Source organism: Tyto alba, unplaced genomic scaffold (assembly GCF_018691265.1).
Source record: "Tyto alba isolate M040663 unplaced genomic scaffold, T.alba_DEE_v4.0 Super-Scaffold_20000042, whole genome shotgun sequence".
Taxonomy (NCBI): Eukaryota; Metazoa; Chordata; class Aves; order Strigiformes; family Tytonidae; genus Tyto; species Tyto alba.
The window spans coordinates 9,607,214-9,625,583 of record NW_024881293.1 but is presented as its reverse complement, the minus strand read 5'-3'; the positions used below and the strand labels follow the sequence as shown (position 1 = coordinate 9,625,583).

The window sequence follows — 18,370 nt, the reverse complement described above, 5'->3', positions numbered from 1 at the left end:
GCTGCAGCAAGTGCACTCTTGTGCCCAGCAGTCAGGCTTCAGCAGCAGTGTGCCATGCCATGGCAGCCTGTCACCTTCTGATTGGCATCTCTGTCCTATGAACTGCAAAGTTACTTCACAGGTTTCCTACAGCTGTTGTGAATGCGGGCTCTACATCTGGTTTCTGGCCAGTCTGGCTCAGTCACCACTTGGAGACTGCAGTCCACATTTTGCATGCTGGCTTCTAAACACATTTGGTGACTTTTATGGCTTGATTTAATTTTCTGTTTTGTTGTTGTTGCTGTTTACCTGAGGGTGTTTCCTAAGAGAGGGGGCAGACTATGCCTGCACCTGCAACTTCTGTGTGGGTCTTACCTGTGATATTCTTACTGGTTTTTATTATGAATGTCACTGATTCAAGTCACTGTCAGCCTCTGTGAATGATGCTGAGAGACATGGAGTGAGATGTGTTGTGAATGTGGAAATCTGTCTTGTATACCATTCCTCAGAGGAGAATCTAGCTCATTTGGATTGTGCTAGCCTGGAAAGGAGGCTACAGCTTGTCTGTTGCCTTTCCAGGCAGCATAGGACATACATACCTTCCAGCAGACGAGGGTTTTGCTCTGCTTTGCAAATCTGACAGTTAAAGCTCTGGGTTACTTAGTGCAGCTACTCCTGCGTAGAAGTGTTCTTCTGTCTTACCTGGAGGGTCCGCATATCACATGAGCTAAGCGACCCCTCAGGCTTGTTGCTTGTGGTTGGATTGTTGCTGATGGCACTCATGGGTTCGAGGGAGGTAAAGGGCTCTTCCCCACAACCAAGCAAGAGGAGTTTTGCCACTTTCAACCTGAGAATTGTCCTTGTTCATGGGAGGCGTTGCTGGAGAGCAGCACTGCCCTTCTTCAGAGCCACTCTGGTGCACAGAGCTCTGACTGCATGAGGGCTGGGGAGGGGGAAACATAACATGCCTACTTGCTGTACTGCTTCTATCCAAGATCAGAGGCAGTCTTTCCTCCCTCCTGAGAGGAAAGTAAGTGGCTCAGTTAGGTGAGGTGACCATGCCTGCGCTGAGTCAAGGTGGGCATAGGAGGTGCTTCCAGGCATAGTCTCACCTTAGGCCACCCTGACCACTGTTCAGGCTGCAGTCTTATGGTGATGAGCTGCTTGCTTGGAGACCTTTCTTTGCCAATTGCTGTGTCTGAGGAGGCAGAGGTTTATGCATGGTGGGTATTTCCAGGAGAGCTATTCCCTGCAGGCAAGCAGCTGAGCAGGGAAAAGGGCCAGGTTTCCTTTTGAGAAGTCTGAAATTCATGTGGTCCCTTCTCCAAGGGTTTTGGTTGCCATCATGAAGTCTCGGTTCCCTTCTGTTGCTCTCCTATTCTGCACAGTAGGCAGAAAGGGTCACCCTGGTGCCACTGCCATCAGCACTGTGTGCCAGGCAGATGGGCCAAGCTCTAACCCACTGCATTTCTCTTTTATTGCAGATGGCGCGCCCGATTCAAGTGAAACCTGCAGACAGCGAGAGCCGTGGAGGTAGTTGTCATCTCTCCTTGTTTCTCCTTTGGCAGCTTCGTGCTTGTGAGGGGGACCAAGCAAGGAAACAGGGTCCTGGCCTGGCCTTCCTCTCCTCGCAGTCTGTATGAAGGGATTTTTGTGTGTGGCAGGGATTTGCGGGGGCAGGAGGAGAGTCTAGGGATAGGCTTTGATGGGAAACCTTCTTCTTAGCACAGCAGGCAGCTGAGAGCACCCCAAGTCCTAAGGGTAATTAATGTGGCTACCCACTCCTCTCTTTCCCAGCCCCTTGAGGGTACTGTTAGCCTCACAGTGTCTGCCTCAGCAGGTTACTGAAGCAGGCATGCACTTTGATATAAGGCACTAGGGGTCCTGGAGGGTAGAAGCAGTTGGCAAAAGAGGTTTCTTCATTCTTATACCTGATCAGCCCAATAACAGCCAGATCCCTGCAACAGCACTGGCTTTTTAACCTGTCTGGTTCAGTGCTCCACAGGTGATTTTCCTGCCTGCAGCTCACTCCTCTGCCTCCCCCATCGCTATTGGACTGTCTCAGCCTCTCCACTCATCAGTCCTGCAGCAGCCCCCATCACGCTGTCAGGGCCCAAGTGCTGTTGCAGAAAATAGCATGTGATGGGGACACAGTGTCTGAAGGAAAAGGATCCTGAGTTTAGGCCTGAGATAGAGGTGCTGTCAGCCTGCAGGGGACCAGCTTGTTTAGAGCAGCATATACTGAGTAGTTCAGAGCTGGAAGATTGGGAACGAGAGAATCTCACTTAATTTAATGCTGATTAAATGTTAACTTAAAGCTGCTCACAGCAGCTCAGATGCCTTCTCCAGGTGGAGGAGGTTTACAACTCCAGGCCTTTCCAAATTTATGAACTCAGTTTGCTGCTTTTCTTTGTCCTACTGATACATTTCTTTTCCCCTTCTCTACGATCCTGCATCTGTCTCTCCGTGCCTTGTGCTGTTGATGTTGCCTCTGAAAGCAGTTTATTAGTGGGGAGGGGAGAATTTGTGTGAGACTTTGTCCTGTAGGGCAGCATATTCTACATGCTGTGTTTATATTTGGAAGGCTTTTGTTTTAAATTTTAAAGGGTCACTTGCAAGCAGTTTGTAGTGACTTTCAACTGTGGCACTGGCAGGAACATGAGATATTTTATAATATTTTATATGAATGCATGTATTTATGGTTGTGTGATCTTCCTTTAAAAAATAAGTTTATCTGTTTAGGTCAGATCATTTTCCCAAATAGAATCTGTGACTTTTCATTATTTACTTAGCTTAAGCCTCCAAAGCAACAAGCATCCCTAAAACACATAGGACTGGATTCATCTCATCTTTCTTCAGCCCCTGAGTTCAGGGTTGAGTTTAAGGTCCTTGTCCATGCTGTAGACAGTAAAAAGAGACCAGTGCCTTCAGGGTGATTTGCTTTCTCACTCTTGATACTGATACTAGGAGTGAATGAGCTGTCCTTTAGAGGTGCCTGCACTGGTGATAGAAGCAGCTGACTGCTCACTGACACCTCAAATTGCCTCTGGATACAACCATTAGGTGGTCAATCCTTCCCCTACAGCATTTATTTTAAATATTTGCACCCCAGATTTCTAATTAATGCAGAAATTGTGTAATTGTATCTGAGGTTATTCATGATGAGTCTTTTAAGGAAAAAAAAAACAAAAAGCATGGGAGACTAGGAAAGCCTTTGCCAGTCATACCAGTAACTCAACATTACAAAACCATTACATGTACACACTGGCAGATCCCATTCAGTCTCAGGCTCTAAGACACGGCTGCATAGCAACCCTCACAGCCAACACAGAGACACAGGCAGATGTACCTACAGATGGGTGCCCCATGTGTGCACTGCTTTGCAAATACATACAAGTGCCCACTTGATGCACACGTTCAAATGCACACATTTACCTTCACCAGTACCATCCATGCACAGCTGACACCCCTGCATTAAGCCCTCACACAACAACAGTAAAAACAGACAGTTCAGGCTGTGAAAAGAGCTATCACTACAGCTCTGTTTTCTTAACAGTTTGTGTTTCTCTGATGAGCACAACTTTGGAGTCTCTAGTGTCTAATAACTAGGCTGAGGTAATTTCTGCAGTCTTTCTTTTGCTTGTGGGGCACTACTAGGAGCTCTCTTCTATACACAGCCACCTAGTATCACAGAACGTGTTGGGACTTAACCTCTCTGATGCCTCAGATCCTCTGTCAAATGGAGCTGAAATAGGCCAACAGGTTCAAAACCAGGATGTTGATCTGGAGGCAAGCTTTTGGTCAAGGCACTGGACTCTGAAATCTCTGAGCTTATGAAAAGTGCCACAGTCTCTAACGACTGCAAATGTCAGGACATCAGCTCTGCTTTCCATGGAGAAGGTCATAGAGAAAAGCAACCTTTGGAGACTGAACACCAGACTGAGCCTCCCTCCAGCCCATGTGCCCAGTTTTCTTCCAGCTTCATTCCAGAGTTCAGAAATGAGTAGCTCCCACAGGATCCATGACAAACTGGAATTTTTCCCGAGGCAGAAGCAGCATCAAGATAGCACCCTATATTTGTCTGAATCAGGTTGCTCTTTTCAAAAGTTTCTGTCATGATGCTCCATTTGTCAGAGAAGTGGGTGAGCAAGTTTGCAGATATGGGAAGAGCTGTTCCCTATAGCAATAGCCCCACACTGGCAGGAGGTAAAAGAAAGATTTGGGGCAGGGCAGAACTGCTTGAACTAGGAATTTATCAAGGGAACAGCTTCATGCATCATTGAGACTTTGCTCTGTATTATCCTTGAAGGGAACCTCGTTTATCCTCTCCAGGGACTGACATCTCTCAAATTAAGCATCCTGAATTAAGTACATGAAGTTAGAGTACCAGAATTTGTCTCCTGGTCTAAGAGATGCTAATTTTTGTGCCAAAGGGGCAGTTTTGGCCAAGCCCTGCAGGGGCTGTGTGAGGATATCTGGATGCTCAGCATTACTGCACCCTGCAGAAGGAATTCACTAGTGAAAACATGTTGCCTGCATTAGTTCAGAGGGGGACCTGTGATTCTGGCGCAGGCTTTGTCAGCTCTTTCTTCCCTTCCCTCATGCCTCTGATGTGAGTCTGGGAATGCTAGGAGGAGATGGAGTGAGGGGGCAGAGGAGCCTTTCTGTGCTTCTTGTGAGACCTGGAGCACTCTGCTGCACTGATGTGATATGACAGCTAGCCCAAGCCCATTAGCACTGCCTTAGAAACAAGGAAGCTGTCTGCATACCCAAGGAGATTTGCTGCTTCCCATCCACAGCCAACTGCTTGAGCGGGTTTCCTCCATCTCCCTGATCATTGCTGCTGACAGCTACTGGCCAGATGACCTAAATCCACTGGGTTTAAAGAGGAGCAGTGTCCCGTGCTTGTGTGCTCTCCTCTCTTTCTCATGGCCAAAGCATTCAGCCTTAACCCCTCGCTTGTCCCCGTGGTATCTTCATCAGCAACCTGCTCTGCACTGGCCCTCCTGCTGCCTGGGTCACTGGCTGTGCCCAGAGCACGTTTCCATGGGAACTCAAGAGTGAGAGATCACAGATAATTTTCCTGGTTGCTGGACAGCATGGGAAGTTGCCAATCAGAGGGTGAAAAACAAGAGCTGGAGAGAAAGTGAAGGAAGAATGGCAGGAGGAAGGTGTATTGTTTTAAGTGGGGAGAGAAGATCTTCCAGCACAGCAGGAGTCCCTGCTGAGAAGCCAAAGGAGCCAGGGACTCGCAGCAGTGGCTCAAGGATTGCCAACTGATTTGGGATCGACCATTTTGCAGGTGGTTTCAGCAGACGTCAGGTGAAAGGGCTTGCAGGGTTTTAGCCCAGTTGTGGAGAGATGAGGCAGCTTGGTTATTGGTAGGGGAATGCCGCTATTTGGAAGTTGCCCAAAGCAAGAGGGCACTAGATCATGGTCTGGGCTCCAACACATGGAGAGGGAGAGAGGTCAGCAGTAGAGGAGCCCTCTGACAAATTCCCAGTTGCTGAAAAGGACCATCCTACAGGAACAAGTCTGGGTCCTTTTCCCACAGGCAATCTTGGGAACTGGGCTTCTTTGTATTTGCCTTTACAGCTTGAGTCCCTAAGGTTTTAACCTGTTCTGCATAGCCAGGAAGCCTGGCATTTTTTCTTCCAAATTCAAAAAGAAAAGTTGAAATTCCCACATAAACATGGGACTTACAAAACGTTCAGTTAGTGAGCCCTGTCAGACAACAGAAGGCCTGCAGTAAGACTGCAAGAATGGAGACTAGCATCCACTGTTTCAGTGGACCTTTTCCAAAGTGCAGAGTAAAGAAAATTGCTTCTGATCCAACAGAAATAGTGTGAGGATGGAACCACAGGAATTATCCAGGAAATTTCAAGGCCTTCTGAAGGAGAAAGCATCTAGTAACTCGTAGTTTAGTGTTGATTTGTTTGCAAGTTGACAAGATTCCTTTTGGTTCAGTGCCTCCATTGCAAAGTGGTGGCCTCTTGCACCCATTAGACTGTTGCTTAGTAGAGACTTAAGCTTTGGGTGGCTATGGTAACAATCAGGTCTTTGCACTGAATTAGTCATCAGCCAAAACTGGAACCACTTTGCTGACTCTCCACTGGTTACTCACTATTCTTTGACAAAAACCTCACTTTACACAAAATCAGATCCAGAAGCAGAAGGCCAATGATACAAAAGTAACATTACGTCCATGTAGCTGTATGTTCTCCCCACCTAGAGTTCCAGCTTTTAAAATTTATAATATAACTGACTTCCCCAGTTGTCTTGATGCTCCCATGCCACTCTGACCCAAATAGTCAGACAGCCTATTGGGGTCCCTAAAGAGCAAGGCAAGACCATCGAGTGCATTTCTGGCTGTTAAGTCTTAGTCCACAATTATTTGCATGTTAATTCAAAGGACAGAGGATTATTTTACAGCATCTAAAGTCAGTACAAATGTTTCCCAATGTTTTTCTTCCCTTTGTTGATGTGTTTTTTGAGGAACTCCTGATGTGTTTGCAATCCAAAGGCTACAGCATGGTACACATATCTGAAATAAGGCCTGGCTGCAGCTGCAATATAGGTTCAGGGTAGAGGAAGGGGAAACACTGCAGAACTCAAGTGTCCCCTCCCACAGCCAAATTGGGATCACATATGGCACCAGGTGATGTTAATGGGAGCACAGGGCTACTGCTCCTTTGGTTTCCATTCTGCTCTCCACCTCCCACTAAATATGTTCCTGACCAGTGCCATTTTCTTTTCACTCCCGGTCAGATTTTTCACCTTCTCTAGGTGCTAGCTTTTGGCTGGTTTGCCCACCAGCATTTCTGAGCTGGCCCTTGGGTGGGGGCAGATACTGTCGTACTGCTAAGAAGGCAACTCTACAGCACCTGGTTTATTATTTCCTATGTCTTGGCTGGGGATTATTGAGCATTGCCAGAGCACTAAATTTTGGATGGACTCAGCTGAAATAGTGTCTCCAAAATGCATTGTTATGCAAGCGCAGGGTGAAGTGTAGAAAGACTCACAAGGGAAACAGAAGGGCATGAAATTCACACAGGTTTAGTTATCCAGGGAATCATAAAAATGGTGAAGCTGAGAAATTTGGCCTTTAAGAAATACACAAGGCCATATATTTCAGCCATTTCCAGTGATATAAATAAGGAGTATCTGTTTGGGACTGGATGAGAGCAGCACTTTTAACTCTTTCTCTGTGGTGGATCAAAGTGGCATCTGTGTTGCATGTACCCCTAGTGCCTAGTGGAGAGCTGTGCCTGTATGAGCTTGTGCTTGGGCTCAGTGGTGTGGTACAGCCATACAAAGTAGCTCCCTGTGGTGTCTGCATGGTTGGTGGAAGAGTGTATCTGTCTGCACATCCCTTGTGCTGAGGAAGCTTGCTTCTGAAGGCACCTGCTGTGGCTGGATCAACGTGCAAGCATGTTCCTGTGTATGCGTGAGCCTATGTGCTTGTCCATTAATGTTGTGTGTGTGCATCTACTTTTCTGCAAAGGATCAATGGCATGTGTAGATATATCCTGCATGTATTCCCAAGTGTGTCTGCATGTGGCAGAGCAGTGTGGGGGAGGCAGCTTGCTTACTTACCTGGGTGGGAACCATCCTCTGAGCCAAGGGGAGTAAGAAGGGAACTTGGGGCGCTTTGCCGGCAGTGTGAATGTGTAATGTGTCATCCATTCCTACCATACATAGACACCACCACCCCTGCAGCCTGCTCTGCTGCTGTAGCTCCAAGACCTGTTGTTTTTCAGGTCACCGCACTCTCAAACAGCTAGCAGCTTCCTTGCTATTTTCCCTGATGTGTGTCACATTACATTCGTTTTATTTGAAGCCTGCCTCTCTGATTCTGTCACCAACAATGCAGAATCCTCTGTCACTGTTCCTCTCAAGCCATATCCTGATACACTTTTTCCTATGGGTCATATCTCCCCATGCCTGTTTGGGGCAGTGGGGGAGAGTTAACTCTGTAGTTGGCACAGCTGTCTCCTTGCAAAAATGGAAATCGGTCTGGCTGGGATTTTAATGTTGTGCTGTTTTAATAGCTGTTCACAGCACTCTTTGGAGGATGTTGCCCCAACTACTGCTGTGTTTGTGCTTGACTGGATGGCGTCAGGCTCTGTGATGGGCCCCTGCGTGTACTGATGGCAGTAGAGATGGGGAGGAAGCACTGTGCGCCTTTCTTCCCACCTCCACACTTGGCCATCCCAACAAAACCATAATCCTTACTTCTCCCTTCTGATGGAGGAACCTAGAAGGACCCTCAGCTCAAAGTCCTGGATGTGTTGGCCAGCCTTCCACCCACCGCCAGTGTGACACGGGCACGAAATGCCCTTGGAGAGCAGGGAATGAGGACCATGGAGCTTTTTTCTTGACCCTCACCCAACTGTCTTGCATTTGGCTGATCCTATGGTGAGGCAAATTGGGACCCAGGATGCCAGGGTTTATTCCAGGCCTTAGAGGACAGCTTGGTAGACATATTGGTTAGACTGGGGTAGGGAAGGGCAAATTGAAGCTAAGATCTTGGTTACATAGCTGCTGTGGAAACAGTAATCTTGGAGAAGAGGAAAAAGAAACGGAAGCCAAGGGTCCTGCAGTTTTTTCACCCTGCCTGGGTTGGTCTGCTCTATTTCCTAAGGTATCTCTTGAACTTCACATACTGTTCAATGAGGGTATAATTGCTTAGGTAGTTTTTCTTATTACCATTTGTGTAGGATCATTCAAAGGAAAGGGCTAATGAATAGAAGGAAATTATTAATTTTTTGTTTTCCTTTGGGGAGGGTAGGAGAGGGGAAACCACAGAAACCTTTGGAAGTGTGAGGAGCTTGGGAGGACCCTGAATACTTACCCCTGGAAGCATTTCAGCCAACAGCAAATCATTTCCATGCCAGACATGTTTTCAACACTAGGTTGTTTTGTGCTTAAGTGTCCCTATCCTCCTGCTTTGGACTGTAAGCCTCATAGAAGGTTGATGTTTCTGTGTTTGCCCCTAGGGGACAGGAAGCTCTTTGTGGGCATGTTAAATAAGCAACAGTCTGAGGATGATGTGCTCCGTCTCTTTGAACCATTTGGGGTCATTGATGAATGTACGGTGCTCCGTGGACCTGATGGTAACAGCAAAGGTGTGAACCCCTCTGTGTGTCATGCTCTTTGTCTCCCTGCTCTTCAGGTAGTGCTCACCTGCCTCACCACCTGTGCCTCCTTTCCACTAGGGCACTTGTTTTCCTGCCCCATCTCTATGGGAACTCATATCACAGCCAGGCATAGGGAGCAGGGCAGGAAGAGTTGTGCACTGCAAGGAAAGATTGGGGATCTTGGGCAGAGACCAAGGTGAAAGGAGGGGAAGCAGAGCATGGTGAGCAGCTGAGGTATCAGGATCACTAGTGAGCCTATTGGCTCAGTCTGGGTCTGCAATTTGAAATGTTTGTACCCACAATTAGGAGTGCATATATAATTTGGGGAAGAGGTAATCAGGGGCAAGGGTGGAGATGGTGACATCATCTATAGAGTATATCATTGAAGTAACAATTTGAGACCCTTCCTATATTTTCCAGGATAGAGGACTTGGGATGTCATCCTTTTTGTTCCCTGCTTTCTTGGGGTGGCTTTCCTTTGCCCTGCCTGAGATCCAGATAGTGTTTCTTGCATGATGATGCGAGGGGCACTTTCACAGCAGTCCTGTCACTGCAATCTCCTGTGCTCTTTCTGTCCCTTTCCAGGCTGTGCTTTTGTAAAGTTCTCATCTCACACAGAGGCTCAGGCAGCAATCCACGCACTCCATGGCAGCCAGACAATGCCCGTGAGTATAAGGCCAGGGTACCTACCCTCTTCCTAATCCTCTTCCCATCACCCTGTTGCAGGGACTTCCCCTTGCTGTCCAAAACCATGACAGGTTCAACTGCAGTTTCTACCTTGTGTGGTTGTGGAGGGTGGGAGGTGTGTGTGTGCACAACTGTGCTCTTGTATTTGGGAACCATCCTGTCTCCTAGGCTGGTGTGTGTATCTGTCTGTACAGATAGGTAGTAACACCACTTATAACTATAAAGGGTAAATAAAAGAGAGCCAAGAACCGGGCCATGAATTTGTCTTCGAGACAGCTAGCTGAAGTAGTTCAAAACTGCTCAGGGTGCAAGCTAACAATTCAGCAACATCAGGAATCAGGACTCCAGTGTCTGCATACACTCCCCACCTTCTAGGCAGTAGAGGAGGCCTATGGGGCAGGCTGGGTGTGGATGGGAATATTTTGTGCATTGTGTGGGGTTGTGTAGCTGCAGCTGTGCTTTCTTGGGCAAGTAGAGCTGCAGTTGTGATCTTGTCACTCATGATCTCTAACCTGGATTAAGGCACCTTGTGGGCAGGACAGTGCTTTGCTGCAGCAGGGGTATTTCCAGCTGCCAGGAACTGTTCTGCCTATCCAGCCAAGCTTATGGTGGTAGAAAGATGGTGCTTGCTGACAACATCCTGGGTGTTCCTGGCTGCACCATCACTTGGTGAACACAGCCAGGGATGTGTGCACCCACTTGTGCAGCTGTGCAAGGCCCAGGGTGTGAGGGGAAGGGTGGGAGAGGGAAGGAAGGGATGGGTGGGTGGGTGGATGCATGGGTGCATGGATGGATGGATGGATGGATGGATGGGGAAGGGCAAGGGCAATGGCACAGCCCAGGTTTCAGGCAGCGCCTGAGCACTTTCACGCCAATATTTGCTCTTCTGCTCCTCTTCCCACTCCTCTCTGCTGCCTGTTCTGCCCCATCCCACCTTGCCTGACTGCTGACTCTCTGGCTGTCCTGCGGCACCTTCTTCCCCTGCCTTCTCTCTCTGTCTCCTCTCTCTGTGCCTAGGGCGCCTCCTCCAGTCTAGTGGTGAAGTTTGCTGACACAGATAAGGAGAGGACCCTCCGTCGTATGCAACAAATGGTGGGGCAGCTGGGGATATTCACTCCATCTCTCACCTTGCCGTTCAGCCCATACAGCGCCTATGCGCAGGCTGTGAGTATCACGGGTGTGTGTGTGGGGAAAGGCTGCCCTCTTGGCTATGGGGCAACACCATACCTGGGCTGGGAGACCGCAAATGGGTCTCTCTAACAAATGCGTGAATGCTTGCTGGCACCTGGGAGTTGTTTCTGGCTTCAGTTTCTCCAGTTAGCAGCCTAGTCTTTGTGCATTTCTCTCCTAGAAGGGGTGACAGGAGAGAGCTGGGACCTTCTCAAAGTGAGGCTGGATTTCTCTGATGTGATGTAGACTGGCGGAGGTGTCTGGGAACAGGTCAAGCATGTCCCAGTGTCTTTCTGTCTTGTTTTGAGGACAGCTCAGAGCCATGATTCCTGGGTGATGTCTGCCAGACATGACAGTCTGCCAATTTGTGAACTCTTCCTCTGGGTCTGTGGCACAAATGTGTGTCTCTGTTTTTGGAGCACCATGAGACCCTGGGCCCAGCTTCATGTGTTTATTTCTCTGCTGAAATTCTCAGAAGGGCCCTGATCCCCCCAGTGCTGTTTTTGGCTCCCAGGGTTTTCTCTCTTGGCTAGTGTGACTGTGGGGTTTGCAGGATACTGGAGAGGGACCAGGGCATAGCAGAGGGTCAGAGGTGTTTCAGCAGTCTGGCCTCCTCTGGCAAGACTGGCTGTGCTTTGGTTCTTAGTGAGAGAGCTTTATTGCCTTGGAGTGATGGTGGTGATTGCCGTTGATGTTTGAGGTAGGTCCCAAACTCAACAAGTCCATGATCAGCTGTGGTGGAGCATCTTTTGTGTCTTCCTGGTGACTGTCACTTTCAGGTCTCTGCTATGAAGCATAAAGCCCATGGAAGGAGATTCAGAAATTGCTTAAGGCATGAAAGATGCTTGTGTCAAAGAAGTCAAAAGTAGATACTGTTACTAAAAGTAATTTGCTGGGAAGGGAGCACAAATAAACCTATTCTTCTCATATAGGTGGACACCTCTTTCACCTCTGGTTTCACTGGCTACTTGGTGTGTCTCCCTTCCATCTACAGGACAGAGAAGGAACTGTTTCTCAATTGTTGGCTGTTTCCTCTCAAAGAATCCCCAGAAACTGCCAAATGCAATTTAAGTGTGTGGCAAGAGCATGGAGTAGCAAAAGAGGCAATACATATGAAGCTCCATACTGTTGGGTAATTTTGAGAACCAAATGTTGAATTTGTCCAGTGCAGATTATTTGATTCTTCTTGCGTGATGAGGCTGAGAACAGCTATACCATTCCAAGCACCAAGGCTTGCAGCAGAAGAATGGTTTAGAGGGGAGAACCCTTTCTGGCCAAACATCAGTATCTCTTGCCAGGACCAATCTTTTCTATCCAGCCCTGTAATCCACAAGCCAGCTGCACCTGATGTCAAAGGTTGTATCTTAGCTCAGCTGTGGGTCATCTATGAGAATATCATTCTGGTGTATCTTCTGCTGTCATGGAGGTGGTGTTAACTTAGACATGGTATGATGGTGAAGGAGGCAGGAATGGACCACACAGTGAGATTATGATGGCAAAAAGTACTTTGTTAGCTTACGAACCAGGATGCATAAGGAAGGAGAGCAGCAGGACCTTCTAGACTCAGTCTTTAAGTTCCCTCCAGTCTTCGGAAATTTCTGCTGATGACAAGAATCCAGTCAGGCCTAGGCTGTGCTCCATGCTTATCTGCATCTTCTTTCTCCTCAGTTGTGTCTGTAAATTTGTTGCTTTGTCTCTGATTCCTCACTGGCCTTCCTGCTCTGTGACTTTATTTTGGCTTTTCCCTTGACTCAACTCAGCCTGTCTCCCACTCTTTCAGGTTTTTTCCTCTCCTTTTACTTTCCACTGGTTTTGGTTCTCTCTCCTCCTTCTTTCTGAGGCACTGACCTCACACCTTGTATCTTCTCTTGTGTCATCCCAGTCTTTGGTCTTCCTTCTCCTGGAAGAGAGATCCTAGTCAGTTCTTATATGCATACAGTGTCCCCATCAGATGGGAGAGGGTATCAACCCTTTGAAATGCCATCTAATATCTCTGGAAGTGGGGACAGAATCTCCTTACAGCACCTCCAAATGTCCTGCCATGGGCAGCTCTTGGGAGCTGGGATCTCTGGTAAGCCAGGGTTCAAGGGAACTCAAAGTTCATGCTTGCATGGTGCAGGGTTTGGAGTGGTAGATGCTGCACCAAAGGTTACTCACAGGCCCTGGAGATACAGCCGAGAATTATGTATGTGGTTGAAGCAGACTGAGAGGAGTGAGTGCTGCTGGGGTGAACTGGCGCATCATATGCATTGGTTCTTACATTCACAATTTAAGACACCAACAATGTTCTCTCTCTGTCCCCATGAGATTCACTGCCTCACCAAGCCAAAGCAGTCCCCAGAGTCCCTGGCCTAAGAAGAATTCTGGAGCCTGGGTTGTTTGGTGTTTTTTTTTGTTGGTTGGTTGTTTTTTTTGTTTAGTTGTTTGTTTTTTTCAGTTGGATGTTTTAAATTTATTAATTGCATTTTACTTTAAAAAATATCTCAAACATGAAATAATCACAAACTTGGGTCTAAGGTTATTCTGATCTATTCAAATATACAAAATAAGATATTAAAAACAGTGAAACTATGTGTTAGCTGATACAGTTTGTAAGAAAAATGCTCATGCTTATCTGGGAAATAAGACTGGCTAGGCATCTGGAAGCAGTTTATTTCAGTGCTTAAACCAGGTGTTGATGCCAGATGCCTCTTCTGCAAGTAAAAAGTGAGTATTTTCTTAATTTCAGTTTATTCAACAAGTTGAATTCAGTGATTAGATCAGATGGAAGCAGGGAACTGATTGAGAACTGAAAAAAATAATAATCATTACAAAAGAGGCCTGAAGTCTTAAAAAAGCAGCCAGTGCAGTTTACTAGCTGCTTATAATGCTTGATTATTTCTTGTATTTCATAAATGAGTTCTAAACACAAAACACCGTTTGTCCACACATACACCCCCCGCACCTTTTCTTTCTGCTCTTATGGTTCATTATGGTAATTTTATTTAAGTAATTAAAACAATTTCAGAATGCTAGTTTGTTGCATGTGCAGAGGATGCAGGTTTTGTTCCAGCCAGAGCCTGGCAGAGAACAGGCATTAATGAGAAAAAAAAAAATCAATATTCATCTAGTAAGAAATGCATTGGTTCCTGCATCCTTAAATGGGAACAGTGTGAAGATAAGACTAGGAATATGTGCAGACTGCTTGCCACAGAGACACCTTCCATAGTAGAATTTTGTGCTTTCAGGAAGGCCACATTTTTCTGTAATCTTGGCTCAGGGTGAATGTTTTTCAGTAATATGAGTGAGTCCTGCTTCAGGGGAGTCACTCCAAAGACAATGTGGTGGTGAAAAGATGAGATGATTTCAATGTGCTTGCTTTGTGGTCAAATGGTAGCAAATCCCTTTCCTGTCAGTCAGTCTTGCCTGCCTGCAGAGACCCTGGTCTGTGGAATGCCTGGGAGTGTTCCACATCTGCCCCAAAAAGGACTCTCCCCTATCCCAGCGCTGCCCTGCAGAGTCAATTCCACCCCAGCTGCTTTGTTTGTGCCAGCTTACAGAGACAGCAGTGCCATGAAATTTGGCAATTCCTCTTCCTTTTACACAACAGCAATAATCAGCTTCTATTTGGAGGAAACTAAGAGAAGGTTTAACTAACTAGCCATGAATTTTTCAGAGTTGCCAGATTCCCCAGCTGAGACCTGGGCCAAACTGACTTACTGACTCAGTCCTTTGTGGATGAGGCAGGTTACTTGCATGCTGTGTATTTATGTTGCAAAGCAGACAGTGGGATACAGTTCCAGTTAATGTAAGGAGGATTTGTGTTTTTTCTTGGGTTTTGCTATGTGCCACCTCCCAGCTCCTCCTGTGGAATTTTAGTTTCCAAAGAGCCTTGCCTGTGCCTCCCCTGCTCTTCTGGTTTGATGAAAATGGCTTATAAAGGAGCTAAATAATTTTGCATCCAGAACTAAGTCTTTGTTGCCACTGTACTCTGAGTGCATTCTGATTTAATATTATGCTCCAGAGCACCGATGGTCAAATAGGACCAGAAGGACTTTTTTCTTCTTCCTCCTAACATTCCTCTCAACCTTGTGTTCCACCTTCCCCACACCCTCACCCCTTCTTTTTGCATTGTGCATCTCTGCCAAGTCACGTGTGCTACGGGACCACAAAGAGCTGCCATCCCCCAACCCTGGGGTGCAGGCCACTGCCAGAGGGAAGATTGAGCTCTGTGGATCACGGGGCAGACCTCAGATGGCAAAGCATGGTATAGGAGCTGGGCCTGGATGGACACATGGTTGTATGGCAGGCTGCACCTACCAGAACGAGCTCTGTGTGTCTCCCAACAGCACGGTCTCCTTGTTGAGGCTGGGCAGGAAGAGAGCGATTTGGACCCCAATCCACAAGGCAAAGCGGTGTTATTTAATACCTGGCACTGTCCCAGGAGAAGTGGCAGCGTTCACAGAAGTGGCTGTGGCTGGGAGGAAGTGGCTGAGCTGTAGCACCTGTGGTGAGAGGGTGCTGCTGCGTGCCAGGAGCACACCCTTTTCCCTGCCCCCTTCCCTACTGCAGGAGCTCTTGGAGCAGGAGGGTCCCATCCCGATGGCCTGGCACATAGCTGGAGTGTGTGAAGACCCCTCAAAGCTGTTGGCATGCAGAGGGGGTGAGGGTGGGTGGGGGGCTGCCCGGCTATGGCCCTGGCTTTGTGGAGGATGCCTGCTTAGCTGTGTCCCCCAGCTGCAGGGTGGGAAGCTGTGCCCAGCTCTTGGGTGCTTCCACGCATGGCCTGGCCCAGGCTGCCGACCTGTCTCGGCAGGGGCAGCCCCTATGTGAGCACGGGGCTGCAGGAAGCTCCAAGGCCCACCTGAGGCCCCCCGGGTGCCGGGACTGTCAGCTGGTGAGGCTGCCGCCCAGCCTGGCAGGTCTGGTGGAGTGGTGGGAAGGCCTGGGGCAGGTGGCGGGGGGATGGCGAGGAGGCTGCAGCTCTGGCTCATCCCCGGCCACAGGCAGCAGCGGCGGAAGGTGGAGGCTTTGCCCACGGCTGTGGTGGGGCCGTGATGGCAGGAGGTCCCCAGCAGCACAGGGCCCGGGCTGAGCTACTGGGAGTGGATTGAAACCCCTGGGCAGCACGACGCCCTCAGTGGTGCCAAGCTGTGGGCAGCATGGGGCCCTGACTGCGTGGTCCTGCCTTGCAGCTGATGCAGCAGCAGACGACAGTTCTCTCCACCTCCCACGGCAGCTACCTGAGCCCAGGTGTCACCTTTTCTCCTTGCCACATCCAACAGATGGGTGCCGTCAGTCTCAACGGGCTGCCAGCCACTCCTATTGCACCAACATCAGGTGAGGGCTTGGTGTGGGCCAGGACGCAGCAAGTCCTTCGCTACCAGTGAACCTTCTGCCCCAGCACTCAGCACGGTGCTCCTACAGGTAAAACAGTTCTCATATCCGTCCGGGCTCAGCATCTGGATTAGGCTGCTGTTCTAAAAATGCAGCCTCTGAGGACAGCAGTCCCTCGTTCTGCACAAATTTCTGCAACCTCCGTGACATCCTCACACGTTCAACACACATTCTCTTGCCCTACTACTGCAGTTTTTCCCTTTGATATAGTAAAGAGGGACCAGGTTGCCAAGATTGCACCTGACTCTGGGTACAGCAGTACTATTATTCATTATCATCATCCCACACTAATAGTATCAGCAATAATGCATATTGAGTTTGAATACCTGTCAGGAACAGGGCTGTACGATGCTAGGTACTGTACAAACCTGGATTAAAAACATTCTGTCTCAAAGCTCTGACAGCAGCCAGGACTAGCAATGCTGTGCACTCTTCTCACTAGTGCTGCCTCTCATTTTGTGAAGGCTCCAGCACTAGTATGTCACCTCCATGTGCCAACTAGAAGAGATAATAGCTTCATGAACAGCTTTCTTGCCAGGCATATGGAAGGAGGGAGGGTGGGCTTTGCGGGACCTTGACTCTCATGGGATATCCTCTTTTCTTGCTCTACAGGGCTACATTCACCACCCCTCCTGGGAACAGCAGCCATGCCGGGACTAGTGGCACCCATTTCCAATGGATTCACTGGAGTAGTACCGTTCCCAAATGGGCATCCAACCTTGGAAACAGTTTACACCAATGGCCTTGTGCCATACTCAGGTACAGAAAGCAGGAAAAAAAACAAAACAAAACATCAAGAGACCTCAGGAACTGCAGTTAGCTCCTTTTTTCTGGATTCCCACACAGAACACTTTTTCTAGCTCCCTACAGGCCAGGCACTGAGACTCACTTGGCGGGAGGGGTGGAGGGAGAGGGACAGAGAGAACACATGAGTGATTCCCTTTACTGAGTTTCTGATTATGTTCTTCTCTGCAGCCCAGAGCCCTTCAGTAGCAGAGACTTTGCACCCAGCCTTCACAGGAGTTCAGCAGTATGCAGGTACCAGCTTCTGTTGTTTCCCTCAGGCCCTTATGTGGCTGACCAGATCCCCAGGTAAACAGTTTGTTCTGTCTCCCTGGAATACAGCTGTGTATCCAACCACTACCATCACCCCCGTTGCTCAGAGCATCCCTCAGCCACCTCCCATCCTGCAGCAGCAGCAACGAGAAGGTGAGGAACAGGGTGGGAATGTATGTGTCCAGTTCTGGCAGGGCAGGGGAGCAGAGTTTGTGTAGCTCATCTTCTGCACCACAGAATCAATGGAGAGGAGACAGCACTAGTATTTGTCCACTCTAATAATGGAGCTGGGTTATGGAACCAACCCTGTCCCTGCAGTGAGTGGACTGGAAGGGTTCAGAGGATGCTTGTCATGAAGACTTTCTGAGTTCATCCCTGGCCAGATGCTTCCAAGTACAAAGGGGACAGCAAGCATTAGAACATGAAGCTTTGACACCAAAGGGCATAAGAGTCAGCACCTTCCCTACATAGGCAGGGGAAAAGAGCACTTCCTCCCCATCTTTACTTATGCCAGAACCACACTGATACCAGTCAAACCAGCCTCTCTAACCTGCTTTTCCTCTCTCTTCAGCCTTCCTAGCCTCCTGAGTTTATTTTTCAACTTATTTCAAAACTGTCCTGGACAGAATTTGGAGGCAAAGGCACTCTGCTCCTGCTTTACACAGCAGGTGTCAGGAAGGGAACAGCTCCTTATGCTCATCAGGCTCACAGGGAGCACGTGAAGGAGTGGGCAGGACCAAGTCAGCCCATAAAGCAGATGTGTGGCAATCCAGGAGATTTCCAGTTGAGGTTGCGGCTTATGGGCTGAAGGTAGCCACTCTACAGCTGCGGGCGGGGAACACTAGAGCAGCAGTTTTCACATAGCAGCACCTGCTACTCTTCTAGGATTAGGAGAGCTATGAACAAGGAGCTGTCACCTCAGCTAGTTTCCTTCCAGCAAAACAGCACCCAGTCAGTCACAG

General features: G+C 48.4%; 1 protein-coding gene across 9 annotated transcripts in view; it reads left to right on the top strand.

Annotated features, from left to right (window-relative positions):
• Window positions 1–18,370, top strand: part of CELF5 (CUGBP Elav-like family member 5) — a 41,860-nt gene that overhangs the window by 19,650 nt on the left and 3,840 nt on the right. For 7 of the 9 annotated variants that reach the window (XM_042794792.1, XM_042794788.1, XM_042794789.1 and 4 more), the window contains exons 3-10: window positions 1,464–1,515; window positions 8,979–9,107; window positions 9,705–9,784; window positions 10,824–10,970; window positions 16,151–16,295; window positions 16,965–17,111; window positions 17,328–17,390; window positions 17,478–17,561. In XM_042794792.1, coding sequence (XP_042650726.1) covers window positions 1,464–1,515; window positions 8,979–9,107; window positions 9,705–9,784; window positions 10,824–10,970; window positions 16,151–16,295; window positions 16,965–17,111; window positions 17,328–17,390; window positions 17,478–17,561 — 847 coding nt within the window. The remainder of the gene's footprint in view (window positions 1–1,463; window positions 1,516–8,978; window positions 9,108–9,704; window positions 9,785–10,823; window positions 10,971–16,150; window positions 16,296–16,964; window positions 17,112–17,327; window positions 17,391–17,477; window positions 17,562–18,370) is intronic. The other 2 variants (XM_042794790.1, XM_042794791.1) reach the window with 2 other exon arrangements.